General features: G+C 40.9%; 1 protein-coding gene across 3 annotated transcripts in view; it reads left to right on the top strand.

Annotated features, from left to right (window-relative positions):
• LOC102940187 (probable acyl-CoA dehydrogenase 6) overlaps positions 1-21389 on the top strand; it is a 136955-nt gene that overhangs the window by 25499 nt on the left and 90067 nt on the right. For all 3 annotated transcript variants that reach the window (XM_037890669.2, XM_037890670.2, XM_043541191.1), the window contains exon 2: positions 1186-1306. In XM_037890669.2, the coding sequence (XP_037746597.1) occupies positions 1186-1306 (121 nt within the window). The remainder of the gene's footprint in view (positions 1-1185; positions 1307-21389) is intronic.

The following is a 21389-nucleotide window of genomic DNA, read 5'->3' as shown; positions in this document are numbered from 1 at the left end:
GAGACCACTCTGGGCCATTGTTTATACTGGGCATGGGCAGGCATTGCTGAAGTATTCTGCACTCTGGTCACAACCCAACCACGCATGCTACAATGGGAGTGGGTAGTGTAGAGCTAGCTATATGAGCTCTATGTCAGTCGAGGATTTCCCAATGCTAGGAGAGTCCTCAGCTGCCCATTTAGGCTCCATGACACAAATAGGCCTGAGCATGAACTAGGAGCTGGCCCAATGTATTTCCATCTCCTTCACCCCAATCCTATTTTTGCATGTGTATCCCTTTGACTGGTTTTATTTAAGAGCTAATAGCACTAAGCTTAGATCTGGGATGGTAGAGGGTGTGGGCATCCCATATTGGGATCTCATTTGCAGATGCCAGTCTGAATGTTCTCCTCTACGTGGGATGTATACCATGGAACAGGAACAAGAGCCAGAATGCTGCAGATTAACAGGGACCGTGGGTCTAGGTCAAGTTAGGCAAGGAATTCCTTTGTGACTGGTCGGTTAGTTTAGCCCAGGGGTTCTCAAACTGGGGGGTCGGACCCCTGAGGGGGTTGCGAGGTTATTACATGGAGGGATCGTGAGCTGTCAGCCTCCACCCCAAACCCTGCTTTGCCTCCAGCATTTATAATGATGTTAAATATATTAAAAAGTGTTTTTAATTTACAAAGGGGGTCGCACTCAGAGGCTTGTTATGTGAAAGGGGTCACCAGTACAGAAGTTTGAGAACCAGCGGTTTAGCAATTTTGACCCCTCTCTGTGGCTGTCTTCATTTGTGGCTTGGCCTTTGTCACTGCTATTATTTGTAGTGTTTGAAATCATTGTGCATAGCCAGTCCAAGTAATTTGCATCCTTCACATGAAAGTTAATTGTCTGAGGTTGGTGTAAGCCTTCCTTCATATTGCCGCGTAGAAACTAATTTGGATGTAGCAAAAATAGGGATGGTTTCCATTTCTCATGGGTTCTAGCGTTTTTCTTTTCATAACAACTCCTCATGCAGTCAGCATTTATACTTTCTAAAAGAATGGATTTACATTTGTATCATGCCCTTATTTGCAATTTTAATGGACATCAACTGTAAGCCATGGAGATTAATGTATCCAGAAGAAAGCAAACTCATGGGTTTTCAAAATTTTACTAGTGCCATTCTGCGTTAAAAGTATTTTTTAATTTGTTTTCCAAATGCAGATTATTGACAAGGAGATTAACCCATTTGTGGACAAATGGGAAGAAGAAGGTCAATTTCCAGCACACAAAGTATTTAAAATTCTAGGACAAGCTGGATTCCTTGGAGTTAACAAACCAACAGGTAAAATCTTTACATTCATTTTAATAGATATTGACCAAAACCTGCATCTGAAATCTTGGGTAAAATTTTCAAAAGCGTCTTATATATTGTTTTCAGACATGTTGAAGGCACTTGGGGAAGTAGAGCTGGGTGAATATTTTGGTTGAAACTTTTTTCACTGCAAGAATGCAGTTTGAGGTTGACAGACATTTTGCAAATGTGTGTCAAATTCACCAAGTTGTTTTCATGAAAAAAAAACCTGTTCAAAATGAAACAATGAAATTTTTCAAATTGAAATGAGTTTCCATTTAGAAATTTACTTTAATTTTATTAATTTTTAAAAAGTTTTAAAAAATTAAAAAAATAAACAAACATTTCTTTTGACCCTAAACTAATTTTTTTCCAAGTTTTCAGTTTGCTGAACATTTGGAAACATTTAATTTCAAGTTGACCCAAAATTATTTTTTTTCCCCAATTTTGTTCAGAAAGCCCAGTAAATCGAAAAATCAGTTATTCACATGGTTCTACTTGGGAAACTAAGTCCCATTGATTTTCACTTTTGAAAATAGGACTCAGACTCTTAAATCACTTAGTTCTAATATCTGTCTGTTATAGACTGAACCTGAACACCTGGACTTTGGGAAAGTTCAGATTCAGATGTGGCTATTGTGTCTATGGCCTGTCCCTACTCCCTCCACTCTCCCCAAGCTGAGGTGCATTCAAATCCGGGGATTTGGTTTTGCCTGCTATAGAGATACTAAATTAGGATTTGGTTGTGATTTGTAGTGGGATTTGTGATTTGTAGTTTTGTAATATAGAGTAGAAACCCTTAATTAATTCCAGTATTAAAGATGTTACTCATTCTAGTGATATTCTACGTACTTAAAATTGGAAATACCACTGGAACTGGTAACAGAAATGAATTTTTTAAATGCACCTCACTGTACATGCTGAATGAGTAGGCTATACTAGGAAACATACGTGTCTATATTTAGTCTAACAAACTCACTATGGATTGCTGGAAAGAACTGGCTCAAAGACAGAAACTTTGAGTATTCACATTTAAAAATGTTGGCCTTTGTGTGCAGTAAATGTTTTTTCCTCGTTTAGTTACAGAGTAAAATGAAACAAAAACTTAGTATTTTGTATAATACATGGGGTTTATTTTCGTGTAGTTCACTTCTACGTGTCCCAGCTTTTAGCATAATTTAAATGATAGATGCATAATACATCTTATATTTAAATTACGCAAAATTGAGATTCAGTCATTCTGCTTCTGAGGTCACATTTAAGTGATATAAGGGATAGCATGGATCCAGGAAAGAGGCATATGTTGCTAAATGCACTTTGTGAATACTCTTAAAAGGGGACATACAATACTCCCCCAAGGAGTTCAGTCACAAATTTAATTAATGCATTATTTTTTTAACGAGCACCATCAGCATGGAAGTGTGTCCTCTGGAGCGGTGGCTGAAGCATGATGGGATATACAAATGTTTAGCATATCTGGCACGTAAATACCTTGCAATGCCGGCTACAAAAGTGCCATGCGAATGCCTGTTCTCACTTTCTGGTGACATTGTAAATAAGAAGTGGGCAGCATTATCTCCTGTAAATGTAAACAAACTTGTTTATCTTAGCGATTGGCTGAATAAGAAGTAGGACTGAGTGGACTTGCAGGCTCTGAAGTTTTACATTTTTTTTGGTTTTTGAGTGCAGTTATGTAACAAAAAAAAAATCCACATTTTGGAAAGTTGTACTTTCATGACAAAGAGATTGCACTACAGTACTTGTATGAGGTGATTTGAAAAACACTATTTCTTTTGTTTATCATTTTTACAGTGCAAATATTTGTAATAAAAAATTATATACACTGATTTCAATTACAACACAGAATACAATATATATGAAAATGTTGAAAACCAGAAAATATTTAATAAATTTAAATTGGTATTCTGTTGTTTAACAGTGCGATTAAAACTGTGATAAATTGCAATTAATTTTTTGAGTTAATTGCATGAGTTAACTACAATTAATCGACAGCCCTAATTATTATTTGTATTACAGTAGTGTCTCAACCTAGATTGGTGCCCTATTGTGCTAGACACTGTATAAACACATATGCAGATACAGTCCTGTTCCAAAGAGCTTACAGTCTAACTAGTCAAGACAGACAAGTGGGCGGGGAAACAGTGGCTGAAAGAGGTGCAGTGACTTGCCCAATGTCACATAGATGTTTAGAGTGAGAGACAGAAATAGATCCCGTGTCTCCTGACTTCCAGGCCAGTCCTGTATCCATTGTATTACAGGTTCTACTTTTTCTATATACAGATATTTCAAGGTGCAAGACATGAGGTCAGCTTTAGTAACAGAACAGGGACCACAGCAGCTGGAAAAACTGTGGGACTGGAGAAGTTAACTGTTCAAATCAGAGGAGACAAAAAGAGATAGTAATGAAGGAAACAGTCAAGGCTGCAGTATTATCTTTGTGATATGTTACTTAGAGATGGGCCTAATTCAAAAGCCTTAGATGTGAACTCATCTGAAGTTTGGTGAGTTTAGTAGCTGGATGAAATGTGGCTTATATCTCTGACTTTGTGTAATGTATGATTTTTTTTCTGCACCTACCAACACCTTTCAAGTAAATAATAGATTTTAAAAAGAAAAGTTTGGTTTGAGTTTGATTCAGGTTTGGGGTAAAGGCTTCGAGGCCAGCCTGACTAAAAATCAGATATCCATTCAAGAAAATGAATGAGTACATCTAAGTAGGATGTCCTCAGAACATTAAGGGGTGGAGGTTAGGAACAAAACAAACAAAAAAAAGTCTCTCCCCCCTCTTGAAACTGAACAGCTGAAATGATAACAAAATAAATATATTTTTCCAGGATTATGTAAGGCTTGAGAATTGACATTATCATCAATAATGACAGATTGTTGAAAGAATGGAATTTTTTTAATGTTCATCTATACACTAAAGTCCATGTACACTGCTGCTGGGAGTGAACTTCCTAGCTCAGGTAGACAGATATGCATTAGCTCTGCTTGAACCAGCATGCTAAAAACAGCAGTGTGACGGGGGGTAGCACTGATGACAGCTTGGGCCAACCCCCAAGCACAGTTCCAGGAGGTCTGGGTGGGTGTGTACTCAGGCGACTAGCCCAATCTGCCACCCCTACCATGCTACCCCCAGTCACACTGCTATTTTTAATACACTAGCTTGAACAGAGCTAGTGCGTTTCTGTTTACCTGAGCTGGGAAGCTCTCTCCCAGCTTCAGTGTAGGCATACCCTAAATGGCAGAGCTGTCACTTGGACAGTCAGTCAGTTTCAGATATTACATCCCTTTAATTCAGGCATCACTAGTTTCCTTCAATCTTGGGGCTTGTCTACACTTAAAACACTGCAGCAGCATAGCTGTGTTGGTGCAGTACTTCAGTACAGACGTTACCTATGCCGACAGGAGGGATTCTCCCATTGACATAGGCAATCCAGCTCCCGGAGAAGCAGTAGCTAGGTTGATGGAAGAATTCTTCCGTCAACATAGCGCTGTCTACATGGGGACGTAGGTTAGCTTAACTATGCCGTTCAGGGGTATAAATTTTTCATACCCCTTACTGATGTAATTAAACCAAACTATTTTTCTAAGGTAGACCAGGCCTCAGTTAGAAGACTAAGACACTCAGATTCTTCCTGGAGAACGAAAAGGACAAAAATAATCTTTGAAAAACATTTCAGAAAAAAATAAAATTACCATTCCAAGAAGAAGGAGAATTTGAGATCTCTTGAAGGCTTAGTTACTTCCAGTTTAAGATAGAATTTTGTCCCTGTAGAAGTCAATAAGGGTTTTGTCTTGGACTTCAGTGCAGCCAGGACTTCGCCCTTAATGTTTAAGACTATTAAAATAGGAACTTAAATTGTTGACGTGTTTGATATGCATACACACAAACAAATAACTGCATACATAATAAGGAGTGTCATGTACAACATTAATATTTGCACATGAAAAATAGGAAATTCACAATTGCTCATTTTATGTATGCAATCACATATTTAAGTTAGGTGTGCTGTTTTTTTAATACATTTGACTTTGAGGGACAGATTTTCAAAATGGCTTCAACCTACTGTCTGTATTTTATCTGCATGTTTTTTGCATCCACACACAGAAACTAGGCCTGATTCTCTGTTCTAAGTCTACTTTTCCCTGCATAAGGACTTAAAGCAGCTGGAAATGGCCCATGGAGGAGAATTCCTGTGAGAATTTGTCTATAGCTATTTATTGGGCTGAGGTAGAGGGAGTGGGGGGGAAGTCAGGGACATGTTAGAACTAGGGTTGGCAACTTTCTAATTGCACATAACTAAACACCCTTGCCCCACCCCTGCCCTCAGGTTCTGCCCCTACTCAGAGGCCCCGTCTCTGCTCACTCCATCCCCCCTCCCTCCATCCCTCACCCACACCCTCACTCACTTTCCCACACCCTCACTCACTTTCTGTGGGCTGGGGCATGGGGTTGGGGTGTGGGAGGGGTGAGAGTTCCGGCTGCAGGTGCAGGCTCCAGGATGGGGTCAGAACTGAGGGGTTCAGGGTCCGGGAGGGTGCTTCAGGCTGGGGCAGGGATTGGGGGTGCAGGAGGAGAAGTGGGGTTCTGGCCAATTGGAGCTGCAGAGCCGGTGCTCGGGGCGGGGGCAGCACATGGAGCCTCCACTGAATCTAATAGTCCAGTGGTGTTAAACCTGCCCCCTTGCAGCTGTAACTTGTGCTGGAGTCGGACAACTGAAATTCATGATACACATTGAGAGAACGGAGACCCTTTTGGGCATGCTCCATGCTACCTTTTTAACTGTTCATTACTTACAGTAGATACCAGTGATAGGTGTCTTAGAATAACCTTAGACTCAAAGATATTAAGGTCAGAAGGGACTGTTATGATCATCTAGTCTGACCTCCTGCACAATGCAGGCTACTGAACCTCACCCACCCACTCTTGCAATAAACCTCTCACCTATGTCTGAGCTATTGAAGTCCTCAAACCATGGTTTAAAGACTTCAAGGTGCAGAGAATCCTCCAGCAAGTGACCCATGCCCCATGCTACAGAGGAAGGCGAAAAACCCCCAGGGCCTCTTCCAATCTGCCCTGGAGGAAAATTCCTTCCCGACCCCAAATATGGCAATCAGCTGAACCCTGATCATGTGGACAAGGTTCACCAGCCAGATACCCAGGAAAGAATTCTCTGTAGTAACTCAGATCCCACCCCATCTGACATCCCATCACAGGCCATTGGGCCTATTTACCATGAATAGTTAAAGATCAGTTAATTGCCAAAATCATGTTATCTCATCATACCATCTCCTCCATAAACGTATCAAGTTTAATCTTGAAGCCAGATAGGTCTTTTGCCCCCCCTGCTTCCCTTGGAAGGCTATTCCAAAACTTCACTCCTCAGATGGTTAGAAACCTTTGTCTAATTTCAAGTCTAAACTTTCTGATGGCCAGTTTATATCCATTTGTTCTTGTGTCCACGTTGGTACTGAGCTTAAATAATTCCTCTCCCTCTCCGGTATTTATCCCTCTGATATATTTATAGAGAGCAGTTATATCTCCCCTCAATCTTCTTTTGGTTGGGCTAAACAAGCCAAGCTCCTTGAGTCTCCTTTCATAAGACAGGTTTTCCATTCCTTGGATCGTCCTAGTAGCCCTTCTCTGTACCTGTTCCAGTTTGAATTCATCCTTCTTAAACATGGGACACTAGAACTGCACACAGTATTCCAGATGAGGTCTCACCAGTGCTTTGTATAACGGTACTAACACCTACTTATCTTTACTGGAAATACCTCGCCTGATGCATCCCAAGACCGCGTTAGCTTTTTTCACGGCCATATCACATTGACGGCTCATAGTCATCCTGTGGTCAACCAATACTCCAAGGTCCTTCTCCTCCTCCGTTACTTCTAATTGCTGCGTCCCCATCTTATAACTAAAATGCTTATTATTAATCCCTAAATGCATGACCTTACACTTCTCACTATTAAATTTCATCCTATTACTATTACTCCAGTTTACAAGGTCATCCAGATCTTCCTGTATGATCTCCCTGTCCTTCTCTAAATTGGCAATACCTCCCAGCTTTGTGCCATCCGCAAACTTTATTAGCACACTCCCACTTTTTGTACTGAGGTCAGTAATAATAAGATTGGCCCAAAACCGATCCCTGAGGAACTCCACTGGTAACTTCCCTCCAGTCTGACAGTTCACCTTTCAGTATGACCCACTGTAGTCTCCCTTTTAACCAATTCCTTATTCACCTTTCAATTTTCATATTAGATGGTAATATGTTTTGTTAAGTGACATGGGACTCAGCCCCTCATTTATATTACATTTGAGGTCTGCTTTGATTGCATTGTTTGGTTATGCTGACATATTGACAGTCACATTAGAGGTGATAACATACTTCATAGTAAGTGAAGTGGGAAATGAAAAATTGTAGTTTATGCTGAGATGTTTCTGAAGTCTATTAGACTAGACTTAATAATAGAAATACATGGTGATCAGTGTTAACTTAAGTTTGTTAGTCCTTCGCAGTTCTCACATTGAAAGTGCTTTATAAATTTTTGCCTAATTAATCCACTAAGGTTTGAGAATGCTGTATAATTCCTCAAGGGAAAGCAGAAGACTACAGTTTCAATTGAATGGTCTGGCAATATGTCCTCTTTAGGATTATTGCAATATTTCTTCTTCACAGTCAGTCAGTAAATGATGAATAAGAGTGTGAGGATTTCCGCCCCTTTTTTGATGTGAAGAAAGACTTGATTGTGATTCGAAGGAAATGAGTATGATATATCGAAGATAAATATTAGTGTCTATTACTTTGTATATAGATTTGTATTAAGTCTTTTATTAATTGTATAATTCTTGCTCAGCTACAATAAATATTAGAGATATGAGTCATATTTTGTATTAAACACTATAAAAGTGGAAACATTTTCAAAAATTACTAAGTTGCTGCTCTTTGACCATCAGTGGAATTTGTTTCAGAGTAGCAGCTGTGTTAGTCTGTATCCACAAAAAAAAAGGTGAACTTGTGACCCCTTAGAGACTAACAAATTTATTTGAGCATAAGCTTTCGTGAGCTACAGCTCACTTCATTGGATGCATACAGTGGAAAATACAGTGGGGAGTTTTTATATACACAGAGAGCACGAAACAATGGGTGTTACCATACACACTGTAACAAGAGTGATCAGGTAAGGTGAGCTATTACCAGCAGGAGAGAAAAAAAACCTTTTGTAGTGATAATCAAGGTGGGCCATTTCCAGCAGTTGACAAGAATGTGTGAGGAACAGTAGGGGGGAAAAATAAATATGGGGAAATAGTTTTACTTTGTGTAATGACACATTCACTCCCAGTCTTTATTCAAGCCTAATTTAATGGTGACTAGTTTGCAAATTAATTCCAATTCAGCAGTCTCTCGTTGGAGTCTGTTTTTGAAAAATTTTTTTGTAATATTTTGACTTTTAGGTCTGTAATCAAGTGACCAGAGAGATTGAAATGTTCTCCAACTGGTTTTTGAATGTTATAATTCTTGACGTCTGATTTGTGTCCATTTATTCTTTTACATAGAGACTGTCCGGTTTGGCCAATGTACATGGCAGAGGGGCATTGCTGGCACATGATGGCATATATCACATTGGTAGACGTGTAGGTGAACGAGCTTCTGATAGTGTGGCTGATGTGATTGTGTACGCTTATTCTCCATATACAACATGTGTAATGATTTTCCCTACTATCTGCAAGCCTGATTCCTGTATTCAAGCAGCAATACGAATGTTATATTGTTTTGCTCTGTGAAATTCACAGGAAGCAAATGCTTTGTGTATCACCTTTTTGCCTGTGTGTCAATCCCATGCTTTGATTTTTCCATAACAGCATCCAGAGTTGGGAATGTAACTCTGTAGATGCACTTCTGCTTATGTACAGAAACCTCATCTTGTTAACACTGCTCCTGCTCCTGAGATGTACTGAGCAAAATGAATACAATTTGAGGGTGTTCCGTACCTCACCGAGATTGGACCCATTATGCCTACCTGTACGTATTCCTAGAGTGCAGTGATCAGATAGCAAGTGTGAAAAATCGGGACGGGGATGGGGGGGTAATAGGTGCCTATATAAAACAAAGTCCCAAATATCGGGAGTGTCCCTATAAAATCAGGACATCTGGTCACTCTGTACAGCATTCACACTTATTTTACCTTCACCATTTAGTGGAAAAGATAGGCGTTGATGACTGTGTTTAAAATGCACTATTCTAAAGCTCCCAGCGCACAGAAGCCAATGTAGAGTAAGCACCTGGTGATATACATTACAGATACAGAGAAAATTCCAGTATTATGCTTGCATAATACTAATAATTTTAAAAAATTGTAATAAGGCTTTAAATAGCTTACAGGAATAGGAAATGCTGCATTCTGTTTATTAAAAAAAAGATATTTTAAACGAAATATAGGTACTGGGATTTTATACATTTCTCTGGCCCAGATTCTCTTCTCTGCCCCTTTTTTCCTGGGTGCAGTAAAGGCCAATGTGTTTTTGGGGCCAGGGGAAGAGAGAGAGAAGGTGGACCCTCTCAGTGTGTTGAGACTGAAGCCCTGGTGGAGTTCCGAGCACCTGCCTGATGGGTAACAACTCCTAAGGAAGTATCTGCTAAGGACAGCCAAATATAGCTTGCCCTGATACCTGATACCAGCCCCACCCCAATGGGCTCCCCCTCTTGGGAGCTTCAAGAGGGGTGGCATAGGGATAGCTATTGCACTTCTAGACTAGCCAGTGACTCCCCTCAGACTGAGGAAATCCATGGCAGGTAAAGGTATGGGCAGTTTCTAGTGCCTTTGCACATCAGAGCAACACATAGGGAGTGGAGTGGGATTAGAGATTCTGATCCTGTATCTTAAAAATAGGGTGACCACATTTTCCAAAGGGAAAATGGGATATGGCTTGGGGCTCACCTGAAACCCCTCCCCGAACCTCCTCTCGCACACGGGGCTGTCCCGAGCCACCTGGCATCACTGCTCACCTGAGCCCTGCCACGTGGGGCTGGTGTTGCCACTCGTTCCTCCCCTCCTGAACATTCTGCACTCCACTGGGGGGCATCCCGCCCCTTTTTTGGCAAAACTGGGCATTTGTCCCATTTGTTCTTGCCAACTGATCATCAGTTGGCAAGAGCAAATGGGACAAATACCCAGTTTTGCCCCAAAAAATCAGGATGCCAGGGACAGAGCTTAAAAAGAAGACTGGCCCAGCCAAAACGGGACGCATGGTCACCCTATAAAAATGTAATTTATGTAACAAGAAGTGCAGAAAACTGACTTAATTAACAAAACACAAGACTGGGAGACATGAGATCTAGGTTCTGTTCCTATCTCTGCTTTAGCCTGCCTGTGTATTCTAGGAAAACTTCCTTAGTCTTTCAGTGCCTCTGTTCTCCCTGGTATTCTGGGGATAATAATTGCCTGTTTTAATACTGGTGTTGTGAGGCTTTAATTTAAAATCTTCATGCGGAAGGCACTACAGAAATGCAAACTATAATTAATTAAATAGCCTTGTTATATGATTGTGTATTAAATTACATTTTTACATTTCTATCACAACGGTTACAACTACAAGAGTTCTCATAATCTGTCTTTTCTGTCAAAGTGCCTGTAAGAACAACAGACATTGAGCCCTACGTCTTTGTCAAGTCAATGAAGAGTGAAGAATGTATTTTTCAAGGCTAGGGCAAACTGAGTAGGAGTGAAAATAGGTGAATTTTAATTTGTGATTTAACTGCAAATGATCATTTGCACAGATTTTACACATTACCTTTCAATTTAGCTGCACGCATCACTTCATTATGTTGCTAAGAATTTGGGTTTGAATTATGGAATAAATTATGTGTGCTCACAAACGACTTTAAGAGGACGAATTTTTCATGGAAATAACATCTGCATTCTAATATATTTTAACCAAAAGGTTTTTCTGTAGCTATTCATGGTGGCTACAGTTCACAAAACTGTTAAGCTATGATTGTTTGACAAATCCAATTAGTTCTCAGCTGCCACTTCTTTATAAAATGCTGACAGTGTAAAGAGAACACTTAAGATTAACATTAAAGGACAAATAGGATTATTGGGTGAAAGAAAAATACAGAGCATAAAATCCCTCCCTGTAAATGAGTTTGATGGGAAATTTTGAAATATTCCCAAAAGCAATCTCTGAACAAGTCATTTCCTTCACATTTCTAATATTAATATTGCCCCTGTGTAGTGATTATAGATTTCATTGCAATCAAATTATACAATCTTATTATTTGTATTAAAATAGTGTAGAGAGGCCCCAATCAGGGTCCCATTGTGTTGGCTGCTGTTGAAGCATAAAATAAGACAGCCCCTGTCCTAAGCATTTTACAAATTAAATAGGAACAAGACAGGACAGTTTGGTTTAGAACACAGTGGAGGGGGTGAGGTAAGGAGGGGAAGGCAGGAACAAAAGGCTATGTATGTTATCTATGTTTACAAGTGGGAGGCTTTTAAAGTAATGTAGTAAAATATATTAATAGATCAACTACTTTTTCACCTACCTGGTTATTCTCATTAGTCAGTTACCATGGGCGTTGGAGAAGAGATGGCTCTTAAGAAGGGATTTGAGCCAGGCAGAGAAGTGAATTTACATCTTGATTTGAGGAGGGTGTCCCATGCATAAAGGCAGCATGGAAGAATGCACAAAGGTGCTTATGGGAGAGGCAGAGAAATGGGAGATGGAGGCTGCTGCCATTAGTGGAGTGAAACAGGTGAGTCATGAAGTGGTATATACATTTATCATATGGTTTTTAAACATTTCTCTTTCCCAATATTACTTTTTTAGGAAGCCCTCTTACTAGAATTGAAAACTGTACTCCAGACAGGGAAGTCCAAAGAGAAAATGTTTTAATGGTTAAGGTGCACCAAAGACACTCTCTTAGTGTGGGTGATATTTATGCCACCTGGATATACAGACTTTCTGTAGGGAAACTAAAGCAGGGGCTGGGATAGGAGATTGACTCCAACCTCAAGCCATGGGGCTTCTGTATCTTCCACTTCAGATTATGGGCTGATATAGCAGTTGTTGTTCTTCCAGGCCATATAGACAGGCATGCCTGGTCAATGAATCCATGTAATCATAGATCCAATGGCCCCTTCTCTAGCCCTGCCTCAGGACTCCACTCTGTGCCGTTCAGAGCTTCTCCTTACCAGCACTCAGGAAGTGCAGATGCCCCCGACTCCCTATGTGGCTTCTCTGTGTTTGCCCTTCTGCCCATATGGAAATCCAGCAGGGTTTCTGTAGCACGAAGAACTCTTCCAAACGATACATTTCACCTTAAGTCCCAGAGTTCATTACAAGTCCTAGTGACAAAGTATTCCCTTGGAAATAACCTTCCAGGAACAAATCCAAGGAGTGTCTTGTGAAATATGCTCTTGTCACTTGAATTAAGAATTCTCCTGGAGCCTTGGGCCTAAAGACTTGGAAAAATATAAATTTCATTATAAATGAGACAGAAGTACTAGTGCAGAGATCTCACAGTCATCCAGTAGCACTGAAATCTTGAGTGAACCTTTTGGAAAAACAACTAGGGCAAGATCCTCACCTCTGCACCACCCCCGTTGTGCCAGGTAAAAGGGCTTAACTAGCTGGCATAAAAAACTCTAAAAGCCCCAGATCTGCCTGCTAGAGGGTTCCTCCAGTGCAAGCACTGTAAAAACAGTCATAAGGCTGTCCTCCAAGGACTGCCTTGCAAGGCTCTGTGTCGGGGGTGTGTTGGGAGCTGTGTTGTGTCAGAAGCAGCGCTGCTGTGCATTGTGCTGTTGGGATTCTGGGTAGCACTGGAGCCCCTACAGGTATGGCTACACTGCAAATAAAAACTGGCCTGTGCCATCTGACTTGGGCTCGGGCTAAGGTGCTGTTTAATTGTGGTGTAGATGCTTGGGCTGTGCTCTGAGACCCTCCCACCTCGCAGGGTTCTGGAGCCAAAGCTTCAGCCCGAGCCTCTGCTTGGCAATTAAACAGCCCCTTAGCCCGAGGCCCATGAGCCAGTCAGCTGGCACAGGCCAGCCGCCGGTTTTATTTGCAGTGTAGCCACACCCTGTGGGGGGCAGCACTCCTATTCCTCTACTTTATAATGCCCTAGGATATAGCAAGCTGTGTGTGTGTTTATATATGTAAAACTGACGCAATTGTAAAATAATATCATTTACGGTTCTTAGAGTTCCATTGTGGCCCTAATCCGTGCTTGTTTAAATAGGTGGAAAAAAGAGAACTTGAACAGAGGATTTTAATTTCAAGTGGATGCAGACATACTGCATCCTTAATGTTTCTTTGTCATTAGCCACATACCTTATTTTCTTCTTTCCAGCATGAACCAGAAGTGTAATTTTCATGCTACATCCCTCCTAATCTAGACTTAAGCTTCCATTCAGACAGCACTCAGCACACTTAAGAGCTGTATCTATCAAATACATTTGTTTTAGTAACAGCTGCAGTTTCAGAACAAAGAGGCTGTCCTCAGTTTAGTTCATTTTTTTCAAAGTTATTTTGTTGAATAACATTTATTTTTCAACAGACCTAACTTTCAAGCATTTTTTGGTGTGGCAGAAAACGCGGTTCATGTATCAGGCATGTACTTGTTTTGCTTAGATAGTAGGAAACATCTGTTAGACTACAGATATTTATTGAAACTGGGCTTTATTTCCTTTATAAACACTGTTCCATTTGTGAACAATGAACTGTTTAACGGGAGCAGCATTTTACAATGCATGTGTCCTACAAGTGTACAGCAATTGTTAGCACTGGAAATAACTTTCTGTGTATGGAGATTTCAGAGTAACAGCCGTGTTAGTCTGTATTCGCAAAAAGAAAAGGAGTACTTGTGGCACCTTAGAGACTAACCAATTTATTTGAGTATAAGTTTTCGTGAGCTACAGCTCACTTCATCCAGATAGCTCACGAAAGCTTATGCTCAAATAAATTTGTTAGTCTCTAAGGTGCCACAAGTACTCTTTTTCTTTTTGCGAATACAGACTAACACAGCTGCTACTCTGAAACCATAGATAACTGGAGAATTCTAGAAATTAGCAATGGAAATGACATATTTTATTTACGCCCCTGCCAGTGAAGGATTTTTTCCTGCATCATGTTTTTGAGTTTTTTGCTGTATTTGGTTTTATCTGACTCAAGCAGTGGGGCTTTGGCCATATCCATTGAGAAAAGATTATACATTTTACTGCAGCACTTTAAGAAATTCTTTCTGATACACAATACATAGTACATTTGTGAGGATATTATTTAATAAATCAAAATAAATTTAATTTTCCTCATATTAATTCTTTAAGCAAAATCTATTTCTGAGGTTCACTCAGTTCTCTCTTAAACAGAATAAGAGCAGTAACAATATAATGTAATTTATTGCATTACTGTTCTTTTCATTTCAGTTTACTGTGGGACTCTCAAAAAACTGCAGTGGTTAAACTAATGTGATATTAAAACTCTCCCTGAAACTAAATCTGATATTCCCAGAAGTAAGGACAGAAAATATTAGGTTAGACCTCAGGAAATATTTTTAACCATCCGGGGAACTGGTCACTGGAGTTGGTCACCAAGGAAAGGAGTCAAGGCACATTCTTTGGAGGTTTTCATGTTCAGATTAGAAATTGGAGTGAAGGCTGAAAAGATGCAAGAAGAAAGATCCATGTGATTCTTTTTGTCCATATGGTTTATGAACCCAGGCTTAAATGGTGGCTAGATTTTCAAGAAGTTTGGCTGAAGAGGGATGCCTAAAATTAACAGTCATGTGTCTGACTATGCACGTCACATTCACGCACTCCAGATCCACTTGTTGGAAATGGTGAAAAGAACAAACATTACTACATGCCTCAATGAAGGCAAAGAAAGAAGTGGGTAGGCTGAGGGCATGGACAACTACTGAAGCTCGCAAAGGAGAAAGGCACCCCTGAGCAGCGGGACAGCAGACTGTACACCAAGTAAATCTCACTTCAGCAATATTTTGGGGGCTTAAATGGAGCATAGTCTTCCTGCCTGGATGAATTTCTCTTGCAAGTATATATTTAGTAAATTTAATTAGAAACATAAATGGGTGCCTACATTTAGGTGATGTATTTTCCTGTGCAAATAATTGACATGTAAGAGTTTGTGTTGCTTTGTTGTTCATTTCATACAAAATATTTCCTTTAGTTATTGGATGATTTCAGGAACCCATCTTGAAATATTGTCCCTTATTTTATTTTCAGTAAGATTTTATACAGTTTGAGAATCCTAATACAATTTATATCTGACAAAACACAGAAAAATTAGACCCATGGCTACGTCCTTCCCTTACTTCTGGGAGATGCCGTGTGTGTTGGGCAAGTGTAGACTGTTTAAGCTGTGTTGAGTCCCACTCTGTCTCGGGATACCCTTGGCTTGGACCTGATAAATACCTGACACAAAAGCAGACTCAGTATTCAAATTACAGTTTGCAATGCTAGGAAATTTGAAAACTGTGCCAGATCTTTCCTCTTTAATGCCAGATTCATCGTGTGTGTGTGTGTGTAATATTGAAATGTGAGAGGGGGGAGAGGTTTATTTATCTCCTAATGACAATTTTGTTAGTCCTCTCTCACACATTTTCAGAAGAGCAGATATTTCAGATGTAGAGGTTTGACAAACTTTCACACCTGTGAGGAATTAAAAGTGGATTTAGAGGGAAGCTGTATTTAAGGTAGTTAATACGGAGCTGGTTGAAGTTAACATTTTGATCCTAGCATAAATATGAACAGGCTTTCATCTGCTTTTATTTATTCCCCCCCCCCTCCCCCCGCCCCGCTCCTTCCCGGTGGAGGTGGTTCCTAAGGTTGTTATGTATTTGAATGGAAGTGGGTGTGGCTGGCAGTTCTGAGTGGAATTCAGTGCATATAATTGATATTTGGGGAAATAACTAGGATTTAGTAGTTGGTAAGTCACTTGGGAAGAGGCTTTTTGTGGTACTATACCTTGTTATAGGGGGTGAGAGGACCAGGGAACTTGGAGGGCAATGGGGGTCTATCATTAGGGCAGGATTTGGTAGTAGAGGTGGGATGGAGCCCCCAGGCTTGTCACTGGGAAGATAATGAATTGGGAACTTGTGCATTGCAGGTTCATCAGTTAGGGGAGAGTGCAAAAGGTGGTACCGGCCACATGTCACAGCTGGAGGCTTTGCTAGAACAGAAGCATAGCCCCTGACTAAACCACTCCTGTAACCTGGGAATGGTCACACAATGTTTGTGTTTGATTTGGCAGGTTGAAACATGGCCAGCTGACCTGTTTGCTCATGCCCAGTATGTTGTGTATAAGGGTGGGTAGGCTGTTTTCATGTTCTCTGGAAATGGGCAGCCAGTGTTCAGTTTGGTGATATGGGTACATGGCATTGAATCTGTCAAAAGGCTGTTCTTCAACTCTCACTTGTCATGGCAGTGCCACAGAATACTAGAGGCCCGGCAGATCTGTTACAGAGAGCTGCCCTTAGAATTTGAATATCTGGTACATGCTAAAAGTTTAACATGAGACGGGCCATTATGCTACTTATAAGCATTCCAGCAAACCAGCTCTCTTAAATATTTACTAATTATATCTTGCACCTGTTGTGACACAAACTACAATCAACAAATGAGCCTAGTAAGCCACTGAATAACAATTAACACCATGATTTACTACTTTGTAGATGTAATTCTCTGAGAAAACTAGTGAGGAATGAACCTGGTTCAGATATTTAGTTCAGATAATTATTCAAAAGTTTAGGTGCTTGTCTGAACCTCTTAAATCTGGGAGAAAAAAAAAGGACTGGATATCGTAGGAAAATAGGCTTTCTTATTAATTTTCTGGTATTTCCTGTTTCTGAATGAGCTGGAAATACAAAGAGAACAGTGCTATTTTGGCATTGCCACTTCCACTCTTCCCTGAAATTTGGAAGTGTAGAGGCATATGCTAATGAAAATAATAGGGGAGAAAATATTTTGCATTTGCTGCACTTTTTGAACCTCAAAATGTTTTAGTTATTATTTGTAGTAAGAATAAAATGATTCAGTATTTCATCTCTCTTTGATGCCACTGGTTCCATATGATGCTTAACCCAAACGAGTGCTGGGGAGTCTTGTGAATGGGTTAGGACCGAGACACATCTACACCTTGTGGGACAGTCCAGTTTAATTCTAAACATCACATTTTAAAAAGATCCATCAGAGAGCAAACAGTCTTTTTCTAAGGTGGAGGATTTTGGTACAAGATTTTGGATGTGAGGTAACCATGGTTATAAATAAACAAAGTTACTGATAAAAGGATCACACTAGTTCCTAAAGGTCTGCTTTTCTGCTGGAGACCAGAGGAGAAAGCCTTTACATATATTATTTTGATTATTATTAGGGCTGTCAAGCAATTAAAAAAATTAATCACGATTAGTCGCACTGTTAAACAATAATAGAATACCATTTATTTAAATATTTTTGGATATTTTCTACATTTTCAAATGCATTGATTTCAGTTACAACACAGAATACAAAGTGTACTGTGCTCACTTTATATTTTTGATTACCAATATTTGCACTGTAAAAAAAACAAAAGAAATAGTATTTTTCACCTAATACAAGTACTGTAGTGAAATCTCTTTATCATAAAGTTCAGCTTACAAATGTAGAATTATGTACCAAAAAAAACTGCATTCAAAAATAAAACAATGTCAAGCTTCAGAGCCTACAAGTCTACTCAGTCATAGAATCATAGAATATCAGGGTTGGAAGGGACCTCAGGAGGTCATCTAGTCCAACCCCCTGTTCAAAGCAGGACCAATCCCCAATTAAATCATCCCATCCAGGGCTTTGTCAAGCCTGACCTTAAAAACTTCTAAGGAAGGAGATTCTACCACCTCCCTAGGTAACGCATTCCAGTGTTTCACCACCCTCCTAGTGAAAAAGTTTCCCCTAATATCCAACCTAAACCTCCCCCACTGCAACTTGAGACCATTACTCCTTGTCCTGTCCTCTTCTACCACTGAGAATAGTCTAGAACCATCCTCTCTGGAACCACCTCTCAGGTAGTTGAAAGCAGCTATCAAATCCCCCCTCATTCTTCTCTTCTGCAGACTAAACAATCCCAATTCCCTCAGCCTCTCCTCATAAGTCATGTGTTCCAGACCCCTAATCATTTTTGTTGCCCTTCGCTGGACTCTCTCCAATTTATCCACATCCTTCTTGTAGAGTGGGGCCCAAAACTGGACATAGTACTCCAGATGAGGCCTCACCAATATCGAATAGAGGGGAACAATCACGTCCCTCGATCTGCTCGCTATGCCCCTACTTATACATCCCAAAATGCCATTGGCCTTCTTGGCAACAAGGGCACACTGCTGACTCATATCCAGCTTCTCATCCACTGTAACCCCTAGGTCCTTTTCCGCAGAACTGCTGCCTAGCCATTCGGTCCCAAGTCTGTAGCTGTGCATTGGGTTCTTCCGTCCTAAGTGCAGGACCCTGCACTTATCCTTATTGAACCTCATCAGATTTCTTTTGGCTCAATCCTCCAATTTGTCTAGGTCCCTCTGTATCCTATCCCTGCCCTCCAGCGTATCTACCACTCCTCCCAGTTTAGTATCATCCACAAATTTGCTGAGAGTGCAATCCACACCATCCTCCAGATCATTTATGAAGATATTGAACAAAACCGGCCCCAGGACCGACCCCTGGGGCACTCCACTTGACACCGGCTGCCAACTAGAGATGGAGCCATTGATCACTACCCGTTAAGCCCGACAATCTAGCCAACTTTCTACCCACCTTATAGTGCATTCATCCAGCCCATACTTCTTTAACTTGCTGACAAGAATACTGTGGGAGACCGTGTCAAAAGCTTTGCTAAAGTCAAGAAACAATACAACCACTGCTTTCCCTTCATCCACAGAACCAGTAATCTCATCATAGAAGGCGATTAGATTAGTCAGGCATGACCTACCCTTGGTGAATCCATGCTGACTCTTCCTGATCACTTTCCTCTCGTGTAAGTGCTTCAGGATTGATTCCTTGAGGACCTGCTCCATGATTTTTCCGGGGACTGAGGTGAGGCTGACTGGCCTGTAGTTCCCAGGATCCTCCTTCTTCCCTTTTTTAAAGATTGGCACTACATTAGCCTTTTTCCAGTCATCTGGGACTTCCCCCGTTTGCCACGAGTTTTCAAAGATAATGGCCAATGGCTCTGCAATCACATCCGCCAATTCCTTTAGCACTCTCGGATGCAACTCGTCCAGCCCCATGGACTTGTGCACATCCAGCTTTTCTAAATAGTCCCTAACCACCTCTTTCTCCACAGAGGGCTGGCCATCTACTCCCCATGTTGTGATGCCCAGCGCAGCAGTCTGGGAGCTGTCCTTGTTAGTGAAGACAGAGGCAAAAAAAGCATTGAGCACATTAGCTTTTTCCACATCCTCTGTCACTAGGTTGCCTCCCTCATTCAGTAAGGGGCCCACACTTTCCTTGGCTTTCTTCTTGTTGCCAACATACCTGAAGAAACCCTTCTTGTTACTCTTGACATCTCTTGCTAGCTGCAGCTCCAGGTGCGATTTGGCCCTCCTGATTTCATTCCTACATGCCCGAGCAATATTTTTATACTCTTCCCTGGTCATATGTCCAACCTTCCACTTCTTGTAAGCTTCTTTTTTATGTTTAAGATCCCCTAGGATTTCACCGTTAAGCCAAGCTGGTCGCCTGCCATATTTACTATTCTTTCGACTCATCGGGACGGTTTGTCCCTGTAACCTTGTCAAGGTTCCTCCCCTACTCTGAACTCTAGGGTACAGATGTGGGAACCTGCATGAAAAACCTCCTAAGCTTATCTTTACCAGCTTAGGTCAAAACTTCCCCAAGGTACAAAATATTCCACCCTTTGTCCTTGGATTGGCCGCTACCACCACCAAACAAATACTGGTTACTGGGGAAGAGCTGTTTGGACACGTCTTTCCCCCCAAAATACTTCCCAAAACCTTGCACCCCACTTTCTGGACAAGGTTTGGTAAAAAGCCTCACCAATTTGCCTAGGTGACTACAGACCCAGACCCTTGGATCCTAAGAACAATGAACAATCCTCCCAACACTTGCACCCCCCCTTTCCTGGGAAATGTTGGATAAAAAGCCTCACCAATTTGCATAGGTGACCACAGACCCAAACCCTTGGATCTGAGAACAATGAAAAAGCATTCAGTTTTCTTACAAGAAGACTTTTAATAAAAATAGAAGTAATTAGAAATAAGAAATCCCCCCTGTAAAATCAGGATGGTAGATACCTTACAGGGTAATTAGATTCAAAACATAGAGAACCCCTCTAGGCAAAACCTTAAGTTACAAAAAGATACACAGACAGAAATAGTTATTCTATTCAGCACAATTCTTTTCTCAGGCATTTAAAGAAATCATAATCTAACACGTACCTAGCTAGATTACTTACTAAAAGTTCTAAGACTCCATTCCTGGTCTATCCCCGGCAAAGACAGAATATAGACAGACACACAGACCCTTTGTTTCTCTCCCTCCTCCCAGCTTTTGAAAGTATCTTGTCTCCTCATTGGTCATTTTGGTCAGGTGCCAGCGAGGTTACCTTTAGCTTCTTAACCCTTTACAGGTGAGAGGAGATTTTCTCTGGCCAGGAGGGATTTTAAAGGGGTTTACCCTTCCCTTTATATTTATGACAAACCTCAACAGGGATTCCTTGAAATACAGCCAGCTCTCCTGGACTCCTTTCCCCTTCATGTTAGTCCCCCAGGGGATCCTACCCATCCGTTCCCTGAGGGAGTCGAAGTCTGCTTTCCTGAAGTCCAGGGTCCGTATCCTGCTGCTTACCTTTCTTCCCTGTGTCAGGATCCTGAACTCAACCAACTCATGGTCACTGCCTCCCAGATTCCCGTCCACTTTTGCTTCCCCCACTAATTCTTCCCTGTTTGTGAGCAGCAGGTCAAGAAAAGCTCCCCCCCTAGTTGGCTCGTGTAGCACTTGCACTAGGAAATTGTCCCCTACGCTTTCCAAAAACTTCCTG

This window comes from Chelonia mydas, chromosome 2, assembly GCF_015237465.2.
Source record: "Chelonia mydas isolate rCheMyd1 chromosome 2, rCheMyd1.pri.v2, whole genome shotgun sequence".
Taxonomy (NCBI): domain Eukaryota; kingdom Metazoa; phylum Chordata; order Testudines; family Cheloniidae; genus Chelonia; species Chelonia mydas.
This window is presented reverse-complemented; position numbering and strand designations above follow the sequence as displayed.